The 26,152-nt window shown below is 36.7% G+C and overlaps 1 protein-coding gene across 6 annotated transcripts in view; it reads left to right on the plus strand.

Annotated features, from left to right (window-relative positions):
• Nucleotides 1-1,848: 1,848 nt before the first annotated feature.
• LOC131149925 (WRKY transcription factor 1-like) overlaps nt 1,849-26,152 on the plus strand; it is a 38,125-nt gene continuing 13,821 nt past the window's right edge. Inside the window, exons 1-4 of one of the 6 annotated variants that reach the window (XM_058100725.1) lie at nt 1,849-2,136; nt 4,077-4,897; nt 5,040-5,208; nt 5,351-5,509. In XM_058100725.1, coding sequence (XP_057956708.1) covers nt 4,156-4,897; nt 5,040-5,208; nt 5,351-5,509 — 1,070 coding nt within the window. In that variant the 5' untranslated portion in view covers nt 1,849-2,136; nt 4,077-4,155. Of the gene's footprint in view, nt 2,137-4,076; nt 4,898-5,039; nt 5,209-5,347; nt 5,510-26,152 lie in introns of all 6 variants that reach the window. The other 5 variants (XM_058100722.1, XM_058100726.1, XM_058100723.1 and 2 more) reach the window with 5 other exon arrangements.

The raw sequence follows: 26,152 nt of genomic DNA on the forward strand, positions 1-26,152 counted from the left end.
ACTTGGTATTGAGAATATAAGAGGGCAAGGATATAATAATGGATTTAATATGAAAGGAAAACAACAAGGTGTACAATAGAGACTATTAGATATAAATCCTAGAGCATTTTACACTTCATGTGGTTGTCATAGTCTTAATCTAATACTTTGTGATATGACTAATTGTTGTTCTAAAGTTATAACTTTTTTTGGAATAGTACAACGAATATATACATTATTTTCTTCTTCTACGAAATGATGAAAAATTTTAACCAAATATATACCAAATTTAACTGTAAAATCATTATCACAAACACATTGGGAAAGTCGAATAGAGAGTGTTAAAACAATAAAGTTTCAAACTTCTCAAATTAGAGATGTTTTACTTTAATTAGAAAAAACTAGCAATGATCCAAAAACAAAGAGTGAATCTTATTGTTTAGCAATTTATGAAATGGAAAATTTTGAATTCTTACTAGGAATGATTATTTGGTATGACATACTATTCGCTGTTAATTGTGTTAGTAAAAATTTACAATCAAAAGATATGCGTATTGATGTCGTCATTAATCAATGAAAAAGTTTTATTATTTTTCTAAAAAATTATAGGGAGAATGAATTTATATCTTCTATGATTTCAGTAAAAAAGATTACACTTGAAATGAATATTGAACCTATATTTTGTAAAAAAATATGTAATTTGTAGGAAAAAAATAATTTGATGATAATGCTAATGATGATACAACACTCTCAATTGAAGAATCTTTTAAGATTAATTTTTTCTCATATACAATAGATCAAACTATTTTTTCACTTGAGAGTAGATTTGAATAATTTCAAACATATGAGAATATTTTTGGTTTTTTATATGATTTAAAAATATTAAAATTATTAGATGAGAATACTTTAAAATGTGGAACATATTCAAATATTAATGGTTTTGATTTATTTTCAAAATTGAGAATTTTAAAAGAAAGTTTGGAAGAAACGAGTACACTAATTAAAATATTGAATTTTATAAAAAAGATAAGTTGTTTTCCAAATACATTTATTGCTTATAGAATTTTATTAACGATACCTGTGACAGTAGCTTCTGCAGAAATAAATTTTTCAAAACTTAAACTTATAAAAAATTATTTGTGATCAACTATGTCACAACAAAGATTAAATAGATTGACTATGTTATCAGTAGAAAAAGAAATGCTTGAAAATCTTGAATATAACACTTTAATTAGCGATTTTGTATCTCAAAAAGTTGGAAAAACTAGTTTTAAATAAAAATAAAAATTAAACAAAATATTAAGGGACTCTGATTCAATTATTTGCCTAAGACCCCATATTGTTAAGAGCTAGCCCTAAAAGTTCCAATAGAAATCTAATTTTTATATAAGCTTAAGAGCAAAGAAATGAAATCTTGGTTTCCTTTATATTTGTAGAAACAAATTCCAATTTCTATTCAATTTAAATATTGTTGGTAAGTATCCAATTCACACTCCCCAAAAGGCAATGAATTATTACCCATATCATGAGTTATTGTGGTTAACAATGTATCTCTTCCCGTTTATTTAAGTAAACTGAAATGCTTATCAATAATAAAAAATGAAGATATTTTTCGAAAGCTCTTAAAATATAAAAGACATCCCCATTGCCCATTGGACAAGGGCGGATATCCATTTAAATGGTGACAAATGGTACCAACTGATTTGCGGTTTTTAAAAACTAGTACATATCGACCACACCGAATCTTTCTCTCCCCCCACGCCCGAGGGCGGGAGCACATCAGTCACTGAGCTGGTCAATCTGTTTTACAAGTCAACACTTCAGAAGCATCGAACGGCTAAGATCTAAGGGGAACTTACACGCTAGAGTGAACTGATCACTGCCTCAACCAACAAAAACACAACAGATTCCTCTCTATTCTTCACCGCACACAACACCAACCTCGCTGGCAGCTCCTGCTCTTCTTCTTCATCCTGTTCCTCCTATTCGACTTGACTATGGTTGCCAGTGGCAAGCTTGAGCTTTCGCGCTCTTAGAGGCACTACCGAAGCTTGGAAGCCTTTTTCACCCACTCGAACAGATGCACCGGTGTGATCTATGGCGCTGATTCGCTTCGCGATGTCGGTAATCGGAGAATCTTCTGTCCCCTGGGAAATTGTGGGTCATAGGATCCTATGGTTTATAATTAGTGTTCTCTCTATCTTTATCTGCGACTGGAATATGTGGAAAATGTAGTCTATGAAATGGATAATTTCTCTCTCGTTCTATCCATCAATATTTTTGTTTTAGTACTAGCTATTTTTGTTGTTGTTGTTCCGGTCGTTTTTTTTTTTTTAATGCTTTGATTACTATGATTTCGATAATTTTAATACTTAGTTTGAATAATTACGTTTCAATTGGGCGAATGAACATGCTGCAGTATTTTATTTATCGCATGGTTGACTGGGAATGCTAGGGGAAGTTAGATGATTTATGAGAAGGTTTTCGAAATTCTAAATTTCAATTAAATTTCAAATATAACTTTCAAGCAAAGCTGTTCCTTGATTTTTCGCCTCTGTTTTGTATTTAATTTTTGGCTTTGAGCATTTTGTGGAAATCCAAGTTCATCATTTGCTTATTATAATCTCAATTCATATCTCGCTACCTGTTAAGATCCTTAAATTATTCTACCTCTATTCAATATTCAGAATAAACCTGTTACAGTGAATCATTGAACTTGATTTGACGAGTTGTTTAAGTTTTGAAAATTTGTTGGAGAAAGCTATGTTATATTAGCTACTTTAGATGTGAAAGCTACAGAGAAAACAATAGAGGGAAAGGAAGGTAAGAGAAGAAAAGAGATAATTTTGTTACTTTGTTTTCTTTTTCATGTTGGGAAAGTTGAAGAAATTAGAAGAGAAAAACACATAATATTTGAATTATTTTGATAACTCTATGCCTCTGAAGTTTAGTTACATAGCTGAGCTGCCAACTGTTTCTTTGGGTAAAAATGGGTACACCACAACAACTTTATGCTTGAGTTGTTGTTGTTGTTGTTGTTTTTTTGTTTTGTTTTGTTTTGTTTTTTGTTTTTTTTTTTTGTTTTTTTTTTCATGCTGAAAGTGGAATTAGCTTCATTGAAGCTAATGAAAAGTTCTGTAATAGGATTAGAGGTTTCTCAATGTTCTAGGTTCATGAGATATTAATATTTTAAAAGGCTTAATCAAGGCTCGCCTCAAGGCAAGGCATCCCTAAAATGCCTTGAGCCTCATTCTACACTACCAAATCCAAAAAGGCTGAACTATTATATGCTGAGGTTTATGCATTTGTAAAAACAAGTACCCCTTCTGCACCTTTTTATTCAAGGCTTACACATTTTGGGTGAGTGATTTTCAAGTTAGATTTGCCTTGAAAATTTTTACTCTATGTTTATAAGAAAAGAACGTCATAATATGAGTTTATTTTCTAAACTCTTGAACCTCACCCATTCCAAAATAATTGAGAGCTGAATCTTAGATCTTGAAAAATAATTTGAACTTTGTTAAGTTATAACTATTTCTTGTCATAATTTGTGCAATAAATTCAAGTTAGCAATTTTTTAATGGCCAACAAGTAGTTTGCAACTTATATTTTAGTTTTGTACATTATATTTGTGATTTTCTTCATTTTTCTTTATTTTTAAAATACATATAATTTATTTACATTTTTTTAAAATTTAAAAACAAAATTCTGAAAAGGCTTATGCTTCAACGCCTTAAGGTGTGGCTTACACCCCGACGCCTTAAGGCTTACGCCCCTACTCCTTAAGGTTTACGCCCCGACACCTTAAGGCTTACGCTTCACCTTATAAGGGTTAAAGCACCTTGCCTTATGCCTTCACTTTTTAAAACATTGATATATATATATATATGCATATAGTGATACTTTGTCTATGAGGATGTGTTGTGGGGGATAAAACAACACTCTTTGTCTAGTATCAGCTTTTTTTTGGTTAATTCTGTCATCAGTTTTGAGAAAAACTAATTTTAATGAACTGATTCTTGGAGCAAGCAGCAACAACTGCCATTAGTTTGATGCCGAGGTGAGTTCCAGCATTAATAATTTGTATCCTGACTTAGGTTAAATAATGGGAAGACTGTGTGCACCTGGGATGATGTGCTGAATTGACCCATCACCAATCGAGTCTTGTAAGTCCACATGGGTACTTCAAGTGATGGTGTGTTGGATGATGCTGCTTCTGATAGATTGGAGCAGATTCAAAACCCTGATTCCAGTGTCCATGAAGCAAAATCCAATTTAGAAGGAATCACTTGCATGGTTTACTCAGGGGATGGTGTTTTGAATGGAGTTGCTTCTGATAGACAGGAGCCGAGTCAGAGCTCTGATTCTACCATTCATGAAGCACAATCCAATCAAAAAGGAGTAAGTTGCATGTTTTCAAAAGATGTTGTGTCAGATGGGCCTGCTTCTGATGGATTAAAACAGAGTCAGACTCTTGATCCCAGGACCCATGAAAAAGAATTCAATCAGAGAGGAGCCGCTGATATTATTACATCAAGGGAGGGTGTATCAAATGCAGTTGGTTCTGATCAACTGAAGGAGGCTTGGAGCCCCAAGGCTGGGGTCCATGAAGCTCAGCCAAGTCAAGAAGCAGTCACTCCTGTAATAATCGAGAAAGCATCAGAAGATGGATATAACTGGCGAAAGTATGGGCAAAAACATGTTAAAGGAAATGAATTTATACGTAGCTATTACAAATGTACACATCCTAACTGCCAAGTCAAAAAGCACTTGGAACGTTCACATGATGGGCAGCTTACAGATACCCTATACTTTGGCAAGCATGATCATCCTAAACCTCAATTTATCTCAGTAGCCAGTGGCTCCATTCTGTCCATTCAAGAAGAAAGATCAGATGAGCTGTCAACTCATGCTGAAGGTAAGATTAATTGTGTCTCTCTTCCATACATGGAACGGTGGTGCCAGAAATATTTTGTGGGGGTGAGGCGACTACCACTCTTAGCTCCCACCAAACATACTCTCTAAATTGCTTATTTGATTGACCATCTTCGTGTTTGTAGACAAATCATCCGATGCACATGGCCAGCCATCTCATTGTATTGATCCAGCAGATAATCCTAAGCTTTCTATTGTCATAGCTAGTGATACTGATTTAGAAGGTGTGCGTTTGCAACCAAATAGGATCAGAGAGGAGGTTGATAACGATGAAGATCCCGAACCAAAGCGGCGGTATGTTAATACATGCTGATTGAATTTTCTTTATTCTGATGCATCTACATACAAACCTTCACTCAATTGCATCTCCCCCATCCCCTTTCTTCCTGCCCAACTGAACCTGCATAAAATGAAATAAAAAAATGAATTGAAGCAGGAAGAAAGACTATTATACTGTTGATGCAACTCAGGCAGATAAGCAGGCTGCTGAACCCCGTGTTGTTGTTCAGACTGAGAGTAAGGTTGACATAGTGAATGATGGGTACCGCTGGCGCAAATATGGGCAGAAGTTAGTGAAAGGCAATCCAAACCCAAGGTAATTATACACGTGTGCATGCGTCGGCACACACATATTATTTTCATAGAAACTATGGGTGTCTTTAATCAACAGTCATTATTGTTAAAGCTTGATATACATTGTTGGCCCACAACCTAATAGCTTAAGCTTTTAGGTAAAGTGGTAATCTAACATGGTATCAGAGTTGGTTACCAGGAGTTCTAGGGTTTTAGTCTCATTATGCATGTTTAAATGAAAAAATTATTGTATTCCTTTTAATGAGTGTTATCTATCGTGTGTTTTCATGTGTTTATATTTTCATGTGCTGTCCAGCTATATGTGTGGGGGAGTGTTAAAGTTTGATATACATTCTTGTCCTAGAACCTAATAGCTAAGCTTTTAGGTAAAGTGGTATCATCATCATTTTTAAATTTTAGCCTATACCTTCATTGCATGTAATCTGCTTGTGTGTCTTGGAAACTCATAATATGTGGGGGACATCTTGGGAAAGCATCCCTAATTGGATGAGCTTCTAGGCTTAGGTTTCATTTGAAGTTTTTTGGCTATGAAGTGATTGCCATGATGATCTATAGAGGTTAACCCACTATTTTTGCTTATTGTTTCCTAATCTAAAAACGTAAAATCTGTTGATGAAACAGTTGGTTATCATAGTGCTTTGTTTGCACCACACCAAAATCCTTTTCATTGTTATAGTTCATCAAAAACTCAAGTTTGTTGCATGATGATTTGGTTAGACCAGCTGCAAATTGAGCTCCAATTTTTTAAGCTAAGCCTGTGCTGGTAAATGTGCGTAAAGAAAGTCGAATAGCAAGTAAGAGAGTGAAGAAAGAGAGGCTATCCTCGCATTAGATCTCCAAGAAGCACTCAATTCACTCCAAAGTTCCACTTTAATTAAAAATTGTGCCTTAAATTGCGTATATAGGCCTCTGCCCTAGGGTTATCAATCTGAGGACCAAATTATCTGTTAGATTGCTAGTTTACCTAAAATCTTAAGCTGTTAGGTTGCAGGGCAACAATATATATCAAGTCTTAAGTCTTAAAACCCTGTTTGCATGTTGTCACGGACTCATATTAGATGTGTAGTAGGGAAATTATGCTGACGAGGATGTCAGAGATTGGACTAGAAAGCTTGTCACAGTCTCACATCGGATTTGTACTAGGAAGATCTTGGACTTATAAGGAGGGTTTGGGTTCCAACTAAGTGAAGTGCCTTTTATGGGACAAATCCATGAGGCCAGTGGGCCAAAGCGGACAATACCTCATTGAAGTTGAGCCCATGACCGTTGCATTTGGTATCAGAGCCACCTTGGGGGTATTATCATGTGAGTGGATTTGCCTTGGGGGTACTATCATGTGAGTGGATTCTACATAGAGGTGTAAGCCACTTTGACGAGGATATCAGATATTGGACGAGAGAGCTTGTCATGGTCGCATATCGGATGTGTACTAGGGAGATCACATTGACGAGGATGTCAGAAATTGGATGGGGGAGTCTATCATGGTCTCACATCGGATGTGTACTAGGGAAATCATGCTAACGAGGATGTCAAAGATTGGACGAGAGAGCTTGTCATAGTCCCACATCGAATGTGTACTAGGGAGATCTTGGGCTTATAAGGAGGGTTTAGGTTCGGGTTCCAACTAAGTGAGGTGCCTTTTATAGTACAAACTCATGAGGCCAATGGAGCAAAGTGGATAATACTTCACTAGGGTTGGGCCCAAGACTGCTGCACATGTGCAGCCCAATTGCAGATGGAGAGAGTGAAAAAACAAATGATAAACAACACTTGTTATGGGGAATGTGATAATTCTTAACAAACAAATAATAAACGCAAGGAACAAGACAAAACCTAGGACCTCTTGATAAATATAGCTTAGATACCATGTTGGATTACCACTTTACCTACAATCTTAAGCTATTAAGTTGTGGGCCAACAATATATATCAAGCCTTAACACTATTCAAAGATCATTGACTAAATAAATATAAAAAATGAAAATAAATAACTAAATATTATTCCTAAGTTAACAGCCCGCCCCCCCCCCCCCCCCGGGTGGACTTGGGACCTATGGTATTTGGTATAGGCTTCCAAAGCCCATCATAGTGTTCTACCCAGGCTATTCATTCTTTATCAGTTCTATCTCATTTGAAAGAACTTGACTTCGGTGATCTAGGAGCATACTTAGGAACACCATTACCAAAGACCTTTGAAATTAAGAGAGCTATTCTTTAGCTTCATGATCTTCATATTTGTAAGACAAGTGAGAGTGTACTTCCCTCCATCAATACAGGGAATACTTGTTTGCATATACCGCAGGGTCTACATCACAACTTGAAATCCTTGGTCTTCTTCGAAGTTTACGACAAAAGCTTTGGGGCCATAATATTACGTGACTTTCTCTTTTAGGGCTCCCAAAATAGTAAACATGAGTGGGGATCACTTATGAACCTTCTATTTTGTATTTGTAATCCCGACCGCCATATGTGGGCCATTCTTGAGATGTGGCTTATTCTTCGGTCCTGGCTTCTTATAGCATCCTCAGATATCACATTAGCACAATTCCTTGTATCAATTATTAATGAACAAATCTGTTCTCCATTTTTAACTCTAATCTGAAAAATTGTTGTTCTAGCCTCTATGAGTAAATGTGTGCTCTAGCCTCTATGAGTAAATGTGTCATCATTTTGCCCTGACTTTGTTATAGGAGGCCACATAATAGCTAGAGTCATTCAGTCTTTGAGTATCTTCTGGAGTGAGAGGATCAAAAGTTTCACATTAGATGATCGTTAGTTGTCATCCTAATGATAGAATCAAAGTTGTGACACAATTTTACAAATCTAAACCGAAGATCTCCCACATGTAGTACATGAACTCAACCAAATAAAGGTTGAGAATTATTTCATAACCCTCCAAAAGCTCACATGTAATGCTTTGCTTCCTATTCGAGGTTAACCACCTAGAGGAAGTGATTGCCTCCTTGCTATAGAACTAACATTGATTCAAAATCTGATTCACTCTATTTTCCTAGCCATCTTCATCTTTGAAGTTTCCTAAAACCCTAGTTATAGGCAATCTGGGGCTGGTTAAGGAGAAAGCATGGCATGAGGATCTTTTTGAGCCTCTCATATTTGGTGAATCAATAACATTATACTTGATCTTGTAAAGTCATCATGCATGAATTTCAGCACATTCATAGTTGATTAAATTCATTATTCAAGTATCTTGATGATTCTTATCATGCATCTTTTATTATTATAAATGAATATGAAACTCTTATACACTAGTCCTTTCTTAATTTGATAATTGCAATCTTGCCCACCAATAAATTGTAATTTTTTAGCCAAAGGATAAAGGAGATATCAAAAAGTGAAGGAGATGGTCAGAGAGAGATCTTGCAAGTGTGAGTCATTGAGAGGATTGGTGGTAGTGGCAAGGGGAAAAGCAAGATTGGTGGAAGAGTAAAGTGTCATCTAGAGGCTTTAGGAGGGACTATCGCGCGTTGATATGCTCAGGAAGCTGATGGTGTTGGATTTGGACTTTTCTGGCAATGCTGTGATTTGTCATTGTAGGGATTCTGAGAGAATTCAAAATCTAGGGAATCAGGATTTCCTATTTTAATTGAGAAGTTCAAAATTTAAGTCAAATGGCCCTAGCCTTGTTTAGGCTACCCGGTTCTACCGTGAGGGGTATGCCTGCTTGTATGTGGAAGGTGGGCAATAAATTAGTTATATTGAATTGGAGAGTTCCACATCTGATAAATTTGAGCAGTGCAGTGTGGCCCTGATTTAAGCCAACCAGGCAGGGGATGTTTGCAGTTTGAATAGAAGAGCTTTTGATGCAGATTTTGAAATGAAGCTTGACGATGCTGCCGATTGTCATGTCAAAGAAGGGTGCAGAGCAGGAACCTGAGAAACAGAACTTCGTAACTACTAACAGAATCCAGAGTTCAGTGCTAATCACAAACAGGATATTGTGGCTGAATCTGGCATGGTGTCAGCGCTTTGATATGGTAATTCCTTCACAACAAGTCCTCCCTTATCATATAAGTGCTATGAGGGGATTGAAAATATTGTCTTCTGACTAGAGGAAGAGGAAGCCTAATGTGGATAACAATAAGAGGAATCTTCTTCATAATCTGGTAAGCTAGAAGAATATGATGAGTTAGGCATCATGTTTGAATTGGAGAAAGGATTGCTGATTGATTAACTGATGGCAGCGGACCAAAAATTGGAATTGAGGATGATATTGATATTTCTAAAGACCCACAGCTGAATAATGATATTACTTCAGAGCTTCTGGTAGATTTGGTTATTATTTCTTGTTTGGACTGCAGGAGAGGGGGATTATTGATCCATGAGGTCCTTTGAGAATGCTCTGGTTGGTGTTCACTATTTGAAGGATGACGATCAATTTGGTGCGTCAAAGAGGGGTCTTTGGCCATCATTCGTTCTCTGTTGTTTCTTTTGCTGATTCCAATCCTAATATTGTCTTGACTTTGCCTTCAAACCTGCCAAGCATGATCACAAGAGCTCTGTATTCATTAAAAGTATCCTTCCTATTCCAAAACACCTGTCTAAATTTACTTATTTTTCTCTCCCATGGGGAGGAAGTTAAATAAAGGAGGAGTTATTTCTATCAGCCCACATTTTTTTTTTGTTGGGGGGTGGGTGGGGGAGAGATATGTTTGACCCTCAAGCTCTTGTAGAGGGGACGAGTATTAATTTGGTTAGTCCTCTTGAGAAATAGATTAAAGTGGGAGTTATGCCTAAGCTGTATGAGAGAAGGAAAGAAAAGATTTCGAAGAGTTGTTGAAAAACTTATCAACATTTCTTAACTATTGGGCATGGGGGTGGGGGGCGGGGGAAGAGGGAAGGTGGGTAAAGTCGTCAATATATGAAGGTGACTGGCTGGAATCTGGCAGGACTAGGTGAGGTTTAGGAAGAGAGGGTTAATCAGGGAGGTTTTTGATAATGTAGTCCTTTACAAGAAACCAACTTAAGTGTGGATGGGGGTGTTGTTAGGGGTATTTTGAGTGGTAGGTTTAAGGCTTGGGAGTTTCCCCCTTCTTAGGTAGCAGATGAGGGTATCTAATTATGTGAGTTACTCAGACTATTTAGTATTACTCTACTTGATTGATTACTGGGTTTCTTTTCACTTACTATTTATTTTCATTTTCTATTTTGCTTGAAGTTAGGGAGGGGTGAATGGTGGTTTACCCTCAGTTTATGGTCCTACCAGGCCTACTCTTCATTCATACTTTTGGGATGAATAATGCTGTTTTTGGATTTTGTTCTCCTTGGTGGTTCATAGGAAGTTATCTCAATGTAGTCAGATTAACTGCAGAGGAAAAAAGTTTTCAAATCTATTTGAGCATGCAGAATTTAGAGATTGCTTTGTTTTATTGGCCTAGGGGAGAGGGTGGTAACTGGTAACTAGTCATTCAGACTGGTTAATGGTTTGTGTGGTGAGTGAGAGGATGTATTTTCATTTTTTAATTCATGGTACTTTTATTAGGACTTTATCTTTGAGATTTTAGGTTATTATCATTTAGGTTTCTTAATTTATTTTTCCTATCTTCCTAGCATTGTGAGCCTATAAAAGGCCCCTATGTAATGTTTTTGTTCATGGTGGAATCGAGAATTAAAATCGTTGGATGTTGGTCCGCCTTCAAGTGGTATCAGAGTAAACTCTTGGTCTGACATGACAATGTTTTTGACAAGGTTCCATTTCAACTCAAGTGGCCATGGCTGTGTTTGATAGGGTTGTTGGCAAGTTTTCACTTAAAACTTGCAGGGTTCACAATTTTAACTTAAATTGCCCTGCACCAGTTCCTTGCGCCATCTCCACTCAATCTATCTTCCACAACTGTAGGAGCCACCAGAAAGAAATCATGCATCCCAAATCAGATCTCTTGATTTTCAGATCTGATTGTGCAGTCTCGAGAAAATTCATTGCGGATCCTTTCGCCATATTGAACTTTAGCTGTAGCCTATCTAATGCCCAATCGAAGACCTTCCATCTTCTTCATTTGATTGTTAATCATTGTTGTTGATGTCAGATCAAGCACAGGGAGTTTCCATAACTGCCTTTAGCAACTTCATGGAACTTCTCGGTCAATGGAGTGGAACCATGCCAGTTGTCGACCTTCATTCTTGCTGCCAACGAGCCTCACCCATCGGATTGGAGCTTTGCTCTGCAGTCAAGCTTCATCTTGGCGTTTCTGTCACCATTATGCCATGGCATCTCCGCTGGATCGTCCTAAATAGTCATAGAGACTGAGGCCCTACGGTGTCACAGTTGTTGAGTTCATCACTTCATCCCATAGCCTTACTGCCTTCGAGTGATCCCTGACTCTTATTTATTGTGATCAATGTGCCTTGGTTGAAGTGCTGTCATCATTGTTGTTGCTGTTTGTTGAAGGCCGCCTTGCTGTTTCTTGCTCGTAAGCTCAGTCGTTAAGGATCCACACCAGCTGGTTCATTTTAAGTCAGCCAGAGCCAATATAATCAGACCAAGCTGAACTGGTTCAGCACAATGGGATCAAACCTGAAAAAAAAAAAAGCAGAAGAAATATGGTTACAGAGGACAAGTTTAATCCCGTTTCTCACAAAGTAAAAAAATGCAAGTGGAAAGAACGAGTAAAAAAGCAAACCTTGGAATTGACTGCTCATGCATATTCCCTCAATTCTCAAATTGTTACTTTCCAAAATCAAATTGTCTCCAAATTCGTGCAGAAGTTTTATTCTCTTGAGTCTATGATTTCTGCTCTCTTGTCCCTTTGAACTAGATAGCGGTCTACTTGTGCCCATAATTGGCTGAATTATGGAATTAGGGTCACTTTGCTAGAGTCCATTGGAGAGGGTGATCCAGAGCTACTACCAAATTGAAAATATCTTTACCTATCAGTGTGCCTCATGAGGGAAAAATTAGTACGGCCATTCTCTGTCTCAAGGGCCTTGCTTGTACTTGGTGGCAGAGTCTTGTTCATGAGTGGTAACTTTGAAGGCAAGCCCCAATTACCAAGTGGAACCTTATGCCACATATGATGGATCCATGGAGGAAAAATTCATTCCGATCAATTATTTGTGTGAGATGCGATTCAAGTTGGGCGCCTTGACCCAACAGAATAAAAATGATGCATACATGCTTGCGTTTCAGAAATTAGTTGTCTGATGTTCTTTTGATGAAGAAGAACATGAAAGCATTATTGTATACCTTGGGGGATTTCGTCATGGATTATGTTTTGAGCTGCAATCCAACAACTTTAATTTTGCCTGATCAAGCCACTGCCTTTGCTCGAAGTTCTAAGAAATAGAGTAACATTGGAAGGATACTTGTAAGAAAACATTTGTTTCACATGAGCCACCACTTGTCTCTACCAAGCCATATGATTTGAAGCATGCCAAATCCTTCCCTATTGATTGCTATAATTTTGGGCAAGGGACATTCTTATTGCCATTGTTGTACAAAGACTCATCTTGCTATAGTAGAGACTATTGCATATCTAGACACTGGGCTTGTGTGTGGTGAGAACTCCATTGATTGTGAATGCACTTGAGAATTCTATGAAAAATGAGGAGGGAAATGTTAACTAGACTGCTAAAGGATTTGTCGAGCCAAATTCGAGGTTGAGTTCTTTTTTCCACTAGGGGGGATATTTGTTAAATAAACTGTTAGCCTTGGTGGCTACACCATCATTGTTTTTAGTGTTTTGATGATATTAACCCATATATTGTTCCTAATGTTTTCATATCTTTGTAGATCATGTTTAGTACATGTACTCGTACATGAAGTACTGGATTAAAGGCAAAGATCGGACCGAGTTGACGTGCGAATAGGAAGATCAAAAGAACACGTACTCGGAAGGACCCAAGCACAACCGGAAGATTAATTGTTAATTTATATGTAATAAGGGTTGTGTGAGTTAGGAACATTTTGTAACTTTTGCGGGTGTGCTTCTTGCATGATTTCTGAGCAAGTTGAGCCAATGCATGTATACTAGGACACTTGAGTTTATAGGATTGTACTAAGAGTCACAAACTCAATTCATAGTTTTCAAAGTTAAAATTAAAGAGTTTGTTAAAAGAATCCTAAACTCAAATATGTTTTTCAAAGGGACAAGTTTTCAACAGAAATGCTTTCCATAGACACCAGGATCGTCTTATTTGGACTTTTCTAGCAAAAGTTATGCCGTAAATACTGACAGGTGTTCAGGACTCGAGGCTGCACTACGTTAAATAACGATTGCTCGGTTTTTCCTTGCCAAAAAGCCTTTTGATGACTTAAAACATTCTTGGACAAAAGTATATGAAATATATTAAGTCTAATAAAGTTTAATACTTGTCCAAATGAGTTTCTCCTTGAATATAAGATATCTTGTTTGATAAAACACATTTGAAAGCTCGTTTTGATATCTTATATGTCAATATGCTCTTTAATGAAAATATGCTTGACTTTTTGAAGCTTTTGGACATAAGACTCGTTTTGATAAAACCGGGACTAAGTATGAAGATTTTCAAAATAACAAGATGTTGAAAACTTGTCCCTTTTAAAAACATATTTGAGTTTAGGATTCTTTTAACTAACTCTTTGATTTTAACTTTGAAAACTATAAATTGAGTTTGTGACTTTTAGTGCAATCCTATAAACTCAAGTGTCCTAATATGCATGGATTGGCTCAACTCTTACTCAGAAATCATGCAAGAAACACACCCGCAAGAGTTACAAAATGCTCCTAACTCACAAAACCCTTATTACATATAAATTAACAATTAATCTTCCGGTTGTGCTTGGGTCCTTCCGAGTACGTGTTCTTTTGATCTTCCTATTCGCACGTCAACTCGGTCTAATCTTTGCCTTTGATCCAGTACTTCATGTACGAGTACCTGTACTAAACATGATTTGCAAAGATAGGAAAACACTAGGAACCATATATAGGTTAATATCATCAAAACACTTAAAACAATGATGGTGTAGCCATTAAGGCTAACATTCTCCCCTTTTTGATGATGTCTAACTTATTACTAATTTACTTAATCTTTGCATTCGTATTTATATTTTCTATGGCTTGATATGCAAAGATAAGCTAACCTAGAACCACTAATGGGTTGTTATCATCAAAACAAGAAAATTAAGCTCACGTAGCCTCTAAGGCTAACATTCTCCCCCTTTTTTATGATGGTTTTGATGATATTAACCTATATATTGTTCCTAGTATTTTCCTATCTTTGCAGATCATGTTTAGTACAGGTACTCGTACATGAAGTACTGGATCAAAGGCAAAGATCGGACCAAGTTGACGTGCGAATAGGAAGATCAAAAGAACACGTACTCGGAAGGACCCAAGCACAACTGAAAGATTAATTGTTAATTTATATGTAATAAGGGTTGTGTGAGTTAGGAACATTTTGTAACTCTTGCGGGTGCGTTTCTTGCATGATTTCTGAGCAAGTTGAGCCAATGCATGCATACTAGGACACTTGAGTTTATAGGATTGCACTAAAAGTCACAAACTCAATTCATAGTTTTCAAAGTTAAAATCAGAGAGTTTGTTAAAAGAATCCTAAACTCAAATATGTTTTTCAAAGGGACAAGTTTTCAACATCTTGGTATTTTGAACATCTTCATACTTACTCCCGGTTTTATCAAAACGAGTCTTATGTTCAAAAGCTTCAAGAAGTCAATCATATTTTCATTAAAGGACATATTGACATATTAGATATCGAAATGAGCTTTCAAATATGTTTTATCAAATAAGATATCTTAAATTCAAGGAGAAACTCATTTGGACGAGTATTAAACTTTATTAGACTTAATATATTTCATATACTTTTGTCCAAGAATGTTTTAAGTCATCAAAAGGCTTTTTGACAAGGAAAAACTGAGCAATCGTCATTTAACATTGTGCAACCTCTAAGGCTAGCATAAACGACTAGGGAAATGTTAAATAAATTTGAAAATGAGTGGATTTTTGGGTTGAAAATTGGTTTGGGGAAGAGTGGGATTGAGACTATTAATCTTAGTTCTGATAGGGTTTTGGGGTTGACTTCCTTAGTTGGGTGTGGTATTTTAGATTGGCCTTAACCCATTTAGGAGTTTCTCTTGGTGGTAATCCTAGATCTTTAACTTTGTGGGAGCCTTTGGTAACTAAGGTAGCTCATCAACTAGATGTGTGGAAGGGCGTCTTTTATTCTCTCTAGGTGGTCATATCACCCTTATTTAGGCTTGTGTTTCTACAATTCTTTTGTATTACTTGTCTATGTTTCAAATTATTGTTGGGGCACTAATAGGATTGAGAAAATTATGGGGGATTTTCTTTGTTTAGGGATAGGGAAAGATGTATTGTTTGTGTTACTTTGCAGGTTGTTTGTCTAAGGAGAGAAAAGGGAGGGGGGGGGGGGGTGCAGGCAGTGCTTTGGTCTTGGAAAGTTGGTGTCTGAAAACATGACTTTATTGGGCAAATTTTTATTGTGGTTTCCCTTAGAGATGAACTCCCTATGGGACAAAGTTATAGAAATAAATTGGGCTTGCAAGTGAATGGTTGTTATGCAAATTTAGGTATAATTATTTAATTTTCTTCTGATAGCCCTCAGAAGGTTTATTTTTAGTAAGTGTAATAAAGTTTATATCGGTTTGAGAGAGAAATTATGTGTGTATGTGTGTGTGTGTCTGAAACTTTTCATTAATCATAATGAAACACAATACATTAGCTTATAATATGATACATTCCATTAGTCTATTACACACAAATAATAAAAACATACAATAAATTAAATGAGTTCTACTATTTTATTACTTGAAGTAACATAAATCTAATAAATGTAGACCAACAAGACATAAGCGTTAAAATGACTATATTATTATCATAAAATCTATCAATTAAAAGAAAAGTATTAACAACTTTAACAAGACAAAAATTTAGGAAGGACAGGGATAATATAGGAAGTAAATATCAAATTACCTATGCTCTTAAAATAATTAAATTTTTTTAAAACAACATTTTTCATATCAAACTGTTTATTGATGCATATCTTGTCATTTTTTTTAGAAAAATTCTGTAAGTATATAAGAAAAATTTGCTGTAACAGTCCTGTAACAATCACAGCAGCAGTGTTGTTACTGGCGTAGCAGTTGTTCCACAATGGTAGGTGGTAGCAGTACATAACAGCTGCTACAGTAGCGATTTTTTTCTCACTGATTTAGTGCTGTGTAAAGGTATTGAATGCTGTCACATATGGGCTGTGACTACTAACTAAAACCATGTTCTTGGAGGATTGTTTCCCTTCAAACATGAGGGATGTTCGGGCTTGGGATTTGGATTCATGAGTTTTTTCTTGTAAATACTTCTTAGATATCTGATTAGACCCAGTATATTTTTTCTGATACATTGTGGTATTAGGAAGGCAGAAGTTTCCTCTAAGATTGAAGGATTCATTTGGTTGATAGTTGTTAATAAAGTTAACACTAACAATCTGCTGCAGAGTAGGTGGGTCTTCTAGGGTGCATTTGCAGGCTAGGCTAAGGACCCTTAGATCATGTTTGGTGCAACGCACCAGTAAATAGGACTGGCTGAAAAGGGTGGCATAGGCCATACATGTGCACTGGGCGTGGGGGACAAAAAAAAAGGGCAATTCCTCTACACATGCTGACTTCTCTCTTATTCATGCTTGTTGTTTGTCTTCTCTGGCAAGCTCAGGCCTTCAGCAGCGGTTTCATTCTTTGTCATGAGCAGCTTGCTAGCTATCCTCCACACTTGCTCCTGAAAGATCGAGACATCTGATTCAACTCTTTGTGATCATCCCCTTCACACCATGACAAGTTGGGAAAGAAAAAGGATCTCTTCCTTCTCTCTCTTGTCTGTACTAAAAAGCCATGCACAGGTAGGTACTCTTCCATTCCCAATTCAACTCCAAATCCGCCCTTGTCCCTTCAAATGTTCGAATCATAAACACCGTCACTGAAAAAAGCACTTGATTGAATGCGTTCTTTTGCTTGTCATAAATCTCAGTCATGACAAGACCTGATATATCTGTTGGGTTTTTTTGAAACCAAAGAAGGATAATAAGAGAAGCTAATTTAGAGACTGCAGAAAACTAAATTTTATTGAGCAACAAACCATCTATTTATACAGCATAATGAAAACCTAATTGCAGAAAAATCTGCTGCATGTTGAGCATAATGGCTAAGTGCCTAAAAATTAGCATGACGAAATGGTCATAATCCTAAAGAATAGCAACAAATAAAACTGATTCAGCTTCATGAGTCACGCCAGTCAACACTCCTCCTCGACTCTGGAGCTACATATACCAAACTTCTGCCTTAAGAATTCATATCTAATCTTCGGAAGTGCCTTTGTTAGGATGTCAGCCCTTTGATTTTCTGTTTTGCAGTAGATCAACTGCACTTCTCCTTCCCTTTGTACCTCTCTTAGAAGATAAAATTTTATTTTGAAGTGTTTTGTTTTGCTATGGAACACTGGATTATTAGCAATTGAAATTGCAGCTTGGTTGTCCACAAATAATTGTGTGCCTTCTTGTTGTTCCATATGCAAGTCTGTCAAAAGTTTCCTGATCCAAAGGGCTTGATTCACAGCAGCAGCAGCAGCTACATATTCTGCTTCTGCTTTGGATTGAGCTATGATTACTTGCTTCTTAGAATACTGAAAAAATTCCAGAACCAAAGCTAAAACAATAACCTGAGGTGCTTCTCATATCATCATCACATCCAGCCCAATCACTATCAGAATAACCATGGAGACTGAAGTTTTTAACTTGACTGAATCTTATTCCATAATCAATTGTGCCCTTAACATAACTAAGAATTCTTTTTGTTGCTTGAAAATGAATTTCACTAGCACAGTGCATATACCTTGATAGCAAACTCACTGCATGCATGATATTTGGCCTGGTTGCAGTTAAATACATTAGGCAGCCTGTTAGGCTCCTGTACAAGCTTTCATCTACCTTTTTCAGCTCTAGCTTCTCTGCAAAACTTCTCCTTTTGATTCATTGGAGTTGCAGTTGGCTTGCATTCTTCCATGTTGAATTTCTTGAGGACTTCCTTTGCATATTTATGCTGCCACAGAAATATTTCATTTTGCTTTTGATGTTCCTGCATACCAAGGAAGAATGTCATCCTCCCAAGGTTAGTCATTTCAAAGACATCTTTCATTTCTTCTTTAAACTTGTCAATCAACTCCTTGCTACTTCCTGTAATGAGTAGATCATCAACATATAGAGATACAACAAGTATTTCATCATTAGTCTTCTTGATATATAAAGTAGATCCACTCGGACTTTTTTCAAAGCCTAAGTTCACTAAGTGTGCATCAATTTTGCTATACCAGGACCATGTTGCCTGTTTTAAATCATACATGGCTTTTTTCAGTCGATATACCTTCTCCTCGTGTCTTTGAAAAACAAACCCTTCAGGTTGCTCCACAAAAATTTCTTCCTCCAAGCATCCATTCAAAAAGGTTGACTTGACATCCATTTGGTGTATAACCCAGCCTTTTTGTGCAGCAAGAGCCAGCAACATCCTTATGGTATCTAACCTAGCAATTGGGCAAAATTTTCAAAAAAATCTATCCAAACATCTAAGCATATCTTTTGACAAGAAGTCTTGCCAGCTTGGTCCTAGAAACCCACTTGACTCCTGTAGCTTTCTTGTTTTTAGGTTTGTTTACCAACTCCCATGTCTGGTTCTTTTCAATCATCTTTAGCTCCTCCTTCATTGCAACTATCCACTTCTGATCAGTTGCAGGTTCTTCATACCCTGCAGGCTCCATTACAACAACATTACACCTCTGATACATGTCACAGAGTAATCTGGTTCCTCTAGCAGGTTCATCATCCATATCATCATTCTCCTCCTGAACCTCAAGCTTGTTGTCATTCTCCCAACTCCAGTTATCTAACTCAAGGAATTGAACATCCTTGCTGACAATTACTTTGTTGCTTTGTGGTATGTAGATCCTATAGGCCTTTGTATCTGAGCTATAGCCTATAAAAATCCCAGATTCTGCTTTTTTGTCCAATTTGTCTTTCTTAACTTGAGGGATGTAAGAGAAACATAGGTAACCAAATGTCTTCAGATTAAGCAGCTTTGGTTTATAGCCATACCATACTTCAAATGGAGTCTTTTTCAGCAAAGCTTTTGTTGGCAATCTGTTTAGCAGAAAAATTGTTGTATTTACAGCCTCGACCCAAAATTTATTTGGTTGCCCTTTGTCATGAAGCAAACGTTGTCATCTCCATAATTGTCCGATTTTTCCTCTCCACAACACTGTTCTGTTGAGGAGTGTAAGGTGTTGACAACTGATGTTCGATGTCTGTATCTTCACAAAACTTGTTAAATTTTTCAGAGGTATATTCAGTTCCATTATCAGACTTGATCATCTGCATTTTGCATTCGCTTTGAGTTTCAACCCAAGCTAAAAACTTCCCGAAGATGTCAATAACCTCAGATTTAAGCTTCATAAAATAAATTTAGCACATTCTTGAGTAATCATCAATGAAAGCAATATAATACTTACTTTCATTCAATGATGGTGTTTTCATTGGTCCTCCCTCATTTGTGTGTATTAATTGTAGCCTCTGTGTAGCCCTCCAAGCCTTGTTTTGTTGAAAAGGAAGCCTGGTTTGCTTCCCATACTGACAGGTAGCACATTTAGGAGGCTCCTCCTCTAATTCAGGCAAGCCTTTCACCAGATTGTTCTTCTTCATGAAAAGTAGAGCGGCATGATGGAATTGCCCCAATCTCTTGTGACAAAGCACTGTATTGCTATCTTCTTTGTGTACAACAGTTTGCTCCTCTTTCATCAAATTCAAGGCAAAGCTTTTGCCTTTCATTTGAACTTTGAACACCTCTATGCCTTTTGTATCTTTAGTCACACAGTTTTTGTCTTCAAACAACACATTACAGCCTTTCTACAACAACTGAGTAACACTAAAAATGTTTTGATTAATTTTAGGAACATATAAAACATAAAAAATTAATTTCAGACCTGTGTGGCCTTCAATCGCTACTGTTCCTTTTCCTTTTACTGCAATGTGTGCTCCATTTCCAATTCTGACTTTAGAAATAGCAGGCTTGTTAAGCTCTCTGAAGAGCTCTTGATCATAAGTCATGTGGTTTGTACAACCACTATCTATAAGCCAACTTTCTGTGGTGTTGTTGGTGGCAAAGCATGATACCACAAACAACTGCTCCTCTTGAGGTTGATCCTCAGCAGCCTTGGATTATTGTTGTTGCTATTGAGTCTTGCATATCCTTTCCATGTGCCCTAATTGACCACACTTGTGACATCTTGCATCTGGCCTCCACCAACACTTATTTTGTGGATGATTGGTTTTTTTGCAGTAGGAGCAAGGTGGATAGACTTGAGTGTTGCTGCTTTGGATATTTTTGTTGTTGCTTGCATAACTTCCAGGCTTGTTGTTTTTGTTGTTTTTTATTTTTTTATTTTTTATTTTTTGTTTTTGCCAACATTGTTGTTCTGTGATTTGGTTTGAAAAGCACCCTTCATAGATCCTTCTTGGCTCATAAGCCTCCTTTGTTTTTGTGCCTGCCATGCGTTCAACAATTCTGCCAAGGTAATGCTTGACAGATCTTTTGAGTTTTCCAAAGATGAAATTGTAGCCTCAAACTTTTCAGGAATTGTGACTAGGACCTTTTGAACAATTCTAGAATCAGAAAAATCAATACCAAGGAGTCTTACTTTGTTAACAATGTCAAGAAGTCTGTCAGAATATTCCTTGATTGTTTCTGATTATTTCATCTTTTGCATCTCAAGTTCTCGGATCAAATTTAGCACGTGCATCCCTTTGACCCTTTCATTTCCTTCGTATTCTTGCTTCAAAAAATCCCAAATTTCCTTGGCTGTTTTCAGTGTCATTATTTTGGTAAAAATGGTGGATGATTTGCCGCAAACAAGGTTGTTCTTGCTTTTGATTTTCTTTGCTTCCTTTCCTTTTGATTTTTGATTTGTGAAGAGTTGGATTGTCTGGCGGGGGAGGAACTTCATATACTTGTTCAGTAGCTTCCCATAGATCATTAGCATCAAGATAGACTTCCTTTCCAAAAGCCCGCATCTGATAATTTGTTCCATCAAACACTAGAGGTGCAATTGTAGTGAATGGATTTTCTGAATTCATTCTGAATAGGTTGTTGTGTTTGAGCTCTCTTAATCTCATAAGTCTCTCAAGACTATGGCTTTGATACCAATCTGTTGGATTTTTTTGAAACCAAAGACTATGGATAATAAGAGAAGCTAATTTAGAGACTGCAGAAAACTAAATTTTATTAAGCAACAAACTATCTATTTATACAGCATAATGAAAACCAAATTGCAGAAAAATCTGCTACATGTTGAGCATAACGGCTAAGTGCCTAAAAATTAGCTGAAGAAATGGTCATAATCCTAAAGAATAGCAACAAATAAAACTGATTCAGCTTCATGAGTCACGCCAGTTAACAATATCTATCCAATTAATTTTTCCTAAGTTCACAATATTGTATGTGTTTTTGTAATCCAACTTCATTTGGCAATTTTGATGATTTTCTTTGCAATAATGTGTGATTTTTATTAATTAATTTTTCTTGTCATGCTCTGTTTTCTAAACATTTGATTTAATGTGTTCCTTTCCTTATCATAATCTTTGTAATTGGTCAAACCCATAATTTCTGTTGGTATCAATCTGTCCAGCTCTACTGCCATTGATTTGCATTTTTCAAGCACAATCTAAGTATGGGTTTTTACAATATGAGTTCATTTGACAATCTGACCATGATTTCAGATTTGTCATCCTGAATAATTGAGCCTTCTAAGTTTTGTGAATTGTGATCATGGAAGGGTATTTTGGTCTTCTGAATTGTTGAGATTTTGATTAAATGAATGACATAACTTCAAGATAGGTCTCTCCCTCTATTTATAATACAAATTAAATACATTCTAATGACCATAATACCCTTACTAACTCTCACTAATTAACATACTAGCACACTTAATAATAATACTAAAAGACTAAAATAACCTGTAACATTCCCTCTCAAGCTAAAGCATAAGTATCATATAGTCCTAGCTTTTTACAAATAAATTTAACATGAGCAAGGTTTGGTAAACAAATCAGCGAGTTGCATATTGGACTTCACATAAGTGATATTAACGAGCGGAGGCAATATGAAGAGCATCTTGATTATTACACATCAACTCCATGGACTGAGAATGTGGAAAACCCAATTCTTCCAACATGTTCTTCAACTAAACAAGTTCACAATTAGTATGAACCACAGCTCTATGCTCTGATTCAGCACTTGACCTGGCCATCATAGTTTGTTTTTTTACTCTTCCAAGAAACCAAATTACTAGTACTTAGTTGTGGATCTTCATTCGGAAGGCGACCCGGCCCCATCTGCATCTATATATCCCTGAATATAAGTGTGACCTTGATCTCAGTATAGAAGACCTCTCCCTGGTGCACCTTTGAGATATCTCAAGATGCGAATTACAACATCCTGTGAGTTGTCCTCGGAGAATCCAAAAATTGACTCACAACACTTGTTGCAAAAGATGTGTTTGGCCAAGTGAAAAATACAGCACTTGGGTTAGAGAAAACTAGCCCCATTCACACCACCTAATTACTAAAATAACATATTCTCTTCTAACACTCCCTACTCAAGCTGGAGGTGTATAGATATCACCTAACCCCCGCTTGTAACAACAATTAGACAAGGTAGATTTAAATAAATCCTTGATGAAAACATCTGTAGATCGATATATTTGACAAATGGAGTCCTCACTTCTTCTCCAACACAGCATCCCTTACAAATAGTTGCTCCAAAACTTCAAAAGTCCCAAAATTCGTGAGGCAGCTACAGCCACAAAGCTGAAGTTGCACTAACCTAGGAGGAAGCAAAAAGGTTGATAGTTTCTGACTAGTCATGCCAAAATTGGCTTTGACAATGCAGGATGGTGCAGACAACAACTAAATACTGCAGGCACTTGAAAAGCGTGCGGACTCTCAATAATAATGAATTTGGTTGCAGCTAGAAGCATATGCAGGCATGACTAGATCATGTACACACCCAACATCATAACAATATCATCGCTGAACAATCGGTCAGAGGAAGCACCAGAACAGTCGCGTGGGTACACTAGAAACAATATATCACTGCTTTTTTTACATTAGCAAACTACATGAGCATCACAACACCCCCAAGATTTGGTCATGGCTGAGACGAGAAGAAGATGGAAACCTAAATGACTCAAACCAGAAAAGAGATTTCTGTTTTTAGAATTGACGAGGAAGAGAGAAGGAAGAGAAGTGGCTGCAACAAAATCCGAATAATCAAGTTTGGATAAGTGATAGTTCCCCACTTTAATAAAAAGTTATGTAATGTCAAAAATATTGAACTAAAACTTTGGGTAACTAGATTTTGTATTTCGGAACAAAAATGTTCCATGTTTTTGAATGTTCGTACCAATGTGGGTTGCTAGGGCTTTGGCGTCTTTTGTTAACTATGTGCTGAGCCATTTCAACCTCATTTTCCACCTTTTTTTAACCCTCTTTGTACAATGACATTTTCGTAAATTGATCCTTTTTCCAATGGCATTTTTGTGAATTGATTCTTGGATTTTTTACAACACTGCCCCAGCCTTTCTCATTAGGATCTCTAGATCTCATTCTCAAGTCCGTCTTCTTGCTTCCAATTCCCATTGCAAGTTTGCTGTTGCATTACAAGGTAAGATATATTCCCATTGCAAGTGTGCTGTTGCATTACAAGGTAAGATTTATATCCACACACACCCACCCACCCACACACACATAGACAGACACATACATACATACATCCATACAATTTTACAATCAAATCTACTGGGAAAAGAGAACTAAAAACAATTACCATAAGAATTTCATATCTGTTCTACTCAGTTCCAACCCAAAACATGTTGGCCTTTGTTGTTCCGTGCTACTATATTTGGTGGATGACCACCCATCAACAAAGTAGATTTGAAGAAGAAGAGATATTTGCCTTTTGGAATAGAAAAAGACACTGAACTTGGTTTAGTTTGATCTGTCTTGGTCTTCCGGTTTACTGATTTTATTTGGGTTTGACGATGGTCAATATTGCTCTTCAACTTGGATCAGAAAGAAGTCCGATTCTCAGTTCAACCAGTTGAACCAACCGATTTGGTTTGGTTCTGACAACACTGATTATTTGAAAATATATTTATGGGCTTCATTTCCAAGAATCCATTCTCTGATGTAAGAGACCTGAACCACATAAGCTTATTCACAATTCTGCTTTGGCACTAGATATTTCTATAGTATGTTGCTTCCTACACTAGGTAACAAGGTTTCCTCCACAAATCTACAGTCTAGTAGTAGAGCTTCGATCATTAACAGAGCCAACCTAGTCAGCGTCAAAGTCTCACATGATCTTAGAGTCTCTATTACGTTTATATATCACACTTCAGAAGAACCTTTGCGAAACAGCATCTTATGTGCTTGTTTGAGGTTTTACATAAATTGATTCACTACCCCATGACAAGGGTATGTTAGGTCTACCGATAGTCAAGTAGATCAACTTGCCGACCAAGTTCCTATATGTCATCACTTGTCATCAAAGTCCAGTCTAACATCTCTAGAAAACTTCACATCGAGATGCATATGAGTATCAACTCGTTTAGCCCTCAACATACCAGTCTCAGTAAGCAAGTCCAGGGTATATTTTGGCTGAGATTGATTCAACCCTTATTGAAGATTGATTTAATTTTTTTTTTTTTGAATCCTTTGATTGTCATTTGCAAATCTGCTTTGGTCACTGTTAATGGTAATGATATCATTAACATAAACTACTAGAAGTATCACATCTGTCTTCTATTTTTCGCAGATAAAGAAAGAGGGATAAATTTGTCAAATAAAGCTCGAGGGTATTACTTAAAACCATAAACGGCCTTACGCAGCTTACATACATTACCATCCTCCCCCTTGAGCAACTTATTTGAGAGGTTGCTCCATGCATACCTCTTCCTATGAATCTTCATACACATCCCATTGGTATAGACACCAATCAAAATAAACTGCCAGTGTGATCAATGCACGAATATAAGCATTCAACATTCTTGTCCTTGATTCAGATCTCAACCTGCGCTCATACTTACCCTTCTCTTTTGTTATCCCTCTCCTATATTTGGCCTTGGCAACCAGCCTATTGGTTCATGGTCTTCCTTGTTGAGTTTCTTTTTGGCATCTTTTGACTTGGATAACCCTAGAGACCACTTTATGGAAAAAGGACTTTGCATAGAGCAGATTTGTAAACAGGTTTTCAAATAAAACAGGAAAGGGGGATAAAATCATTAGTGCCTTATTATCGTCTTTGACCTTCACATCCTTTTTGACAAAAGTGTTGAAGATCTAACTAAATTGATTCATATGCTGATTCAGATATCCACTCTCCACCCTCTATCTAGAATCAACAATTACTTGAAGAGTAGTTTACTGGTATTGCACTTTTCCATATACAAGCTCTTCAGTTTCACGTATACATCCTTTGCCTTTCCCCTTCCTTCTTCTCAAATATGAAAGATTCTGTGGAACAAGACCAAAAGGTGATCTGTTCTGGTTCCCTCCAATCGTCTTCATCCATCTACTCTTTAT

This window comes from Malania oleifera, chromosome 2 (assembly GCF_029873635.1).
Source record: "Malania oleifera isolate guangnan ecotype guangnan chromosome 2, ASM2987363v1, whole genome shotgun sequence".
NCBI lineage: Eukaryota > Viridiplantae > Streptophyta > Magnoliopsida > Santalales > Ximeniaceae > Malania > Malania oleifera.